The sequence below is a fragment of the Lepidochelys kempii genome, chromosome 1, assembly GCF_965140265.1.
Source record: "Lepidochelys kempii isolate rLepKem1 chromosome 1, rLepKem1.hap2, whole genome shotgun sequence".
In the NCBI taxonomy this organism is placed as follows: Eukaryota; Metazoa; Chordata; order Testudines; family Cheloniidae; genus Lepidochelys; species Lepidochelys kempii.
Window position 1 is genome coordinate 2,516,671 of NC_133256.1, and position 5,066 is coordinate 2,521,736.

The following is a 5,066-nucleotide window of genomic DNA, read 5'->3' on the forward strand; positions in this document are numbered from 1 at the left end:
CCTGGCTTGGTTATCTCCCTCTGAGGACTTCTCTGGACTTGACAATGACCGAAATAATCTGGTGACATCTGTAAATGTTGTCACATCACTGCTCATCCTCCTTTCTCATATTTACTGTACTGTTATCAAGTGTGTAACCCCCCGTGCATCTCTGTTTCTCTCCCTTCACAGGCATTTTCAGCAATTCTGATTGATGCTTCAACTACCTCATGGTATCTTTCAACCTCACCCCTTCTGACCCATCAGCATTCATCCTAACGGGCATCCCTGGCTTGCAAGATGCCCACATCTGGATTTCCATCCTTTTCTCTATGTTCTACATTATCATCCTCTTGGGAAATTTCATGGTTCTATTTATTGTAAGCAAAGAGCAGACCCTGCACAAGCCGATGTACCTGCTGCTCTGCATGCTGGCACTCACAGACATCAACACGTCTAGCTCTGTCATACCAAAGGCACTGTGTATATTTTGGTTCAATTTGAAAAGCATTACTCTGGGTGGCTGCCTCACCCAGATGTTCTTCCTTCATGCGGCTTCTGTTATGCACTCAGCCGTCCTCGTAATAATGGCCTTCGATCGCTATGTCGCCATGTGTAACCCCCTGAGATACTCCACTATCCTCACGAACACACGAATAGCTAAGCTAGGGCTTGTGGCTTTGATAAGAGCTGTTCTCTTCATTCTGCCCCTGCCCCTGCTCCTGAAGAGGCAGCCATTCTGTGCCAACCGCATTATCCCGCACACGTACTGCGACCACATGGCTGTGGTGAAGTTATCGTGTGGAGACATCATAGTCAACTGGATGTACGGTTTGGTGATAATATTTGTAGTCAGTGGGTTAGACCTTATGCTCATTGCCTTGTCCTATGGTCTAATCATCAGGGCTCTCCTCAGAATCTCCTCCAAGAGAGCCCACCAGAAAGCCCTCAGCACCTGCACAGCCCACATCTGTGTGATACTGACATCTTATACTCCCTTGCTCTTCTCCTCTCTGACACACCGGTTCAGTGAGGGCATCGCTCCACATGTTCACATCATTTTGGCCAACCTCTACTTCCTCGCCCCCCCCCATGCTTAACCCTATCTTTTATGGGGTCAAAACCAAAGAGCTTCGTGACAAAGTGGGCAAATACATCCACAGAAAGTGATCACTTTGGGCCACTGACTTTAAGCCTGTGTGACAAGAGGGGGAAGGATATCTCCTTGCTAATGAAGGCTGCTCTGTCCCCATTTGGATCAGCATAGCATTGTGGAATTTCACAGTCGGAGAAGTTCCTCACATCTAATGTCTTATCACATCATCACCAAGCACTGCTTTCTCTGTTGCTGAGTTCCCTGTCCCTGAACGTCACCTGATACCTTGTAGGGTATGTCTGCACTATGGAATTAGGTCGAATTTATAGAAGTCTTTATTTTAGAAATCGGTTTTATATATTCGAGTGTGTGCGTCCCCACAGAAAATGCTCTAAGTGCATTAAGTGCATTCACTCGGCGGAGTGCTTCCACAGTACCGAGGCTAGAGTCGACTTCCGGAGCGTTGCACTGTGGGTGGCTATCCCACAGTTCCCGCAGTCTCCGCCGCCCATTGGAATTCTGGGTTGAGATCCCAATGCCTGATGGAGGTAAAACATTGTCACGGGTGTTTCTGGGTACATATCGTCAGGCCCCCGTTCCCTCCCTCCCTCCGTGAAAGCAAGGGTAGACAATTGTTTTGCGCCTTTTTTCCTGATTTACCTGCGCAGACGCCATAACACTGCAAGCATGGAGCCCGCTCAGGTAACCGTCACAGTATGTCTCCTGGGTGCTGGCAGACGTGGTACTGCATTGCTACACAGCAGCAGCAACCCATTGCCTTCTGGCAGCAGACGGTACAGTACGACCGGTAGCCGTCCTCGTCATGTCTGAGGTGCTCCTGGCCACGTCGGCCACGAGCGCCTGGGCAGACATGGGCGCAGGGACTAAATTTGGAGTGACTCAACCAGGTCATTCTCTTTAGTCCTGCAGTCAGTCCTATTGAATCGTCTTATGGTGAGCAGGCAGGCGATACGGATTGCTAGCAGTCGTACTGTACCATCTTCTGCCGAGCAGCCATGAGATGTGGATGGCATGCAGTCCTTCTGCACCGTCTGCTGCCAGCCAAAGACGTAAAAGATAGATGGAGTGGATCAAAACAAGAAATAGACCTGATTTGTTTTGTACTCATTTGCTTCCCCCCCCCCTCCCCTGTCTAGGGGACTCATTCCTCTAGGTCACACTGCAGTCATTCACAGAGAAGCTGCAGCGAGGTAAATCTAGCCATGTATCAATCAGAGGCCAGGCTAACCTTCCTGTTCCAATAAGAACGATAACTTAGGTGCACCATTTCCTATTGGAACCCTCCATGAAGTCCTGCCTGAAATACTCCTTGATGTAAAGACACCCCCTTTGTTGATTTTAGCTCCCTGAAGCCAACCCTGTAAGCCATGTCGTCAGTCGCCCCTCCCTCCATCAGAGCAATGGCAGACATCGTTCCGCGCCTTTTTTCTTAGTCGACGCCATACCAAGGCAAGCATGGAGGCCGCTCAGCTCACTTTGGCAATTAGGAGAACATTAAACACCACACGCATTATCCAGCAGTATATGCAGCACCAGAACCTGGCAGAGCGATACCGGGCGAGGAGGCAACATCAGCGCGGTCACGTGAGTGATCAGGACATGGACACAGATTTCTCTGAAAGCATGGGCCCTGCCAATGCATGCATCATGGTGCTAATGGGGCAGGTTCATGCTGTGGAACGCCGATTCTGGGCTCGGGAAACAAGCACAGACTGGTGGGACCGCATAGTGTTGCAGGTCTGGGACGAATCCCAGTGGCTGCAAAACTTTCGCATGCATAAGGGCACTTTCATGGAACTTTGTGACTTGCTTTCCCCTGCCCTGAAGCACATGAATACCAAGATGAGAGCAGCCCTCACAGTTGAGAAGCGAGTGGCGATAGCCCTGTGGAAGCTTGAAATGCCAGACAGCTACCGGTCAGTTGGGAATCAATTTGGAGTGGGCAAATCTACTGTTGGGGCTGCTGTGATGCAAATAGCCCACGCAATCAAAGATCTGCTGATATCAAGGGTAGTGACCCTGGGAAATGTTCAGGTCATAGTGGATGGCTTTGCTGCAATGGGATTCCCTAACTGTGGTGGGGCCATAGACGGAACCCATATCCCTATCTTGGCACCGGAGCACCAAGCCGGCGAGTACATAAACCGCAAGGTGTACTTTTCGATAGTGCTGCAAGCTCTGGTGGATCACAAGGGACGTTTCACCAACATAAACGTGGGATGGCCGGGAAAGGTACATGACGCTCGCAACTTCAGGAACTCTGGTGTGTTTCAAAAGCTGCAGGAAGGGACTTTATTCCCAGATCAGAAAATAACTGTTGGGGACGTTGAAATGCCTATAGTTATCCTTGGGGACCCAGCCTACCCCTTAATGCCATGGCTCATGAAGCCGTACACAGGCAGCCTGGACAGTAGTCAGGAGCTGTTCAACTACAGGCTGAGCAAGTGCAGAATGGTGGTAGAATGTGCATTTGGACGTTTAAAGGCGCGCTGGTGCAGTTTACTGACTCGCTTAGACCTCAGCGAAACCGATATTCCCACTGTTATTATTGCTGGCTGTGTGCTCCACAATATCTGTGAGAGTAAGGGGGAGACGTTTATGGCGGGGTGGGAGGTTGAGGCAAATCACCTGGCTGCTGGTTACGCGCAGCCAGACACCAGGGCAGTTAGAAGATCACAGGAGGGCGCGGTACGCATCAGAGAAGCTTTGAAAACCGGTTCATGACTGGCCATGAAACCTTGCTGTTAACATTAAATACATAGCACATGTGCTTTCGTTACAAGGTCGTATTTTGCCTCCCCCCACCGCGTGGCTACCCCCTCAACCCTCCCCCCTCCCCGTGGCTGACAGAGGGGAACATTTCTGTTCAGCCTCAGGCAAACAGCTCAGCAGGAACGGGCTCCTCTGAATGTCCCCTGAAGAAAAGCACCCTATTTCAACCAGGAGACCATGAATGATATCTCACTCTCCTGAGGATAACACAGAGAGATAAAGAACGGATGTTGTTTGAACGCCAGCAAACATACACTGCAATGCTTTGTTGTACAATGATTCCCGAGTACGTGTTACTGGCCTGGAGTGGTAAAGTGTCCTACCATGAAGGACGCAATAGGGCTGCCCTCCCCAGAAACCTTTTGCAAAGGCTTTGGGAGTACATCCAGGAGAGCTGCGAATGTCAGGGCAAATTAATCGTTTCACATGCTTGCTTTTAAACCATGTATAGTATTTTAAAAGGTACTCTCACTGGAGGTCCCTTCTCCGCCTGCCGGGTCCAGGAGGCAGCCTTGGGTGGGTTCGGGGGGTACTGGCTCCAGGTCCAGGGTGAGAAACAGTTCCTGGCTGCTGGGAAAACTGGTTTTTCCACTTGCTTGCTGTGAGCGATCTACAACCTCCTCCTCATCATCATCGTCATCTTCTTTGTCCCCAAAACCTGCTTCCGTGTTGCCTCCATCTCTATTGAAGGAGTCAAACAACACGGCTGGGGTAGCATTGTCTGAACCCCCTAAAATGGCATGCAGCTCATCATAGAAGTGGCATGTTTGGGGCTATCATCAGTAGGAGAGTGAATTTGTGTGGCGGGGTGGAGGGTGAGAAAACCTGGATTTGTGCTGGAAATGGCCCAACCTGATGATCACTTTAGATAAGCTATTACCAGCAGGACAGTGGGGTGGGAGGAGGTATTGTTTCATATTCTCTGTGTATATATAAAGTCTGCTGCAGTTTCCACGGTATGCATCCGATGAAGTGAGCTGTAGCTCACGAAAGCTCATGCTCAAATAAATTGGTTAGTCTCTAAGGTGCCACAAGTACTCCTTTTCTTTTTGCGAATACAGACTAACACGGCTGTTACTCTGAAACTTGCAGTACTAAATCGTTCTACTGTGCATTACTCTGCATGACCTCTATTGGCTGATATCTCATTTTTCCATTGTTTTCTGGAGACTTTGGACAGTTGGAGCATCAGTGGAGA

The 5,066-nt window shown here is 49.7% G+C and overlaps 1 protein-coding gene across 1 annotated transcript; it reads left to right on the forward strand.

The window, feature by feature from the left end:
• The first annotated feature begins 209 nt into the window (after positions 1–209).
• On the forward strand, positions 210–1,079 carry LOC140915911 (olfactory receptor 52N4-like). The gene has a single exon (XM_073356571.1). The coding sequence runs from the start codon at positions 210–212 to the stop codon at positions 1,077–1,079; it is 870 nt and encodes a 289-aa protein (XP_073212672.1).
• The last annotated feature ends 3,987 nt before the right edge of the window (positions 1,080–5,066 follow it).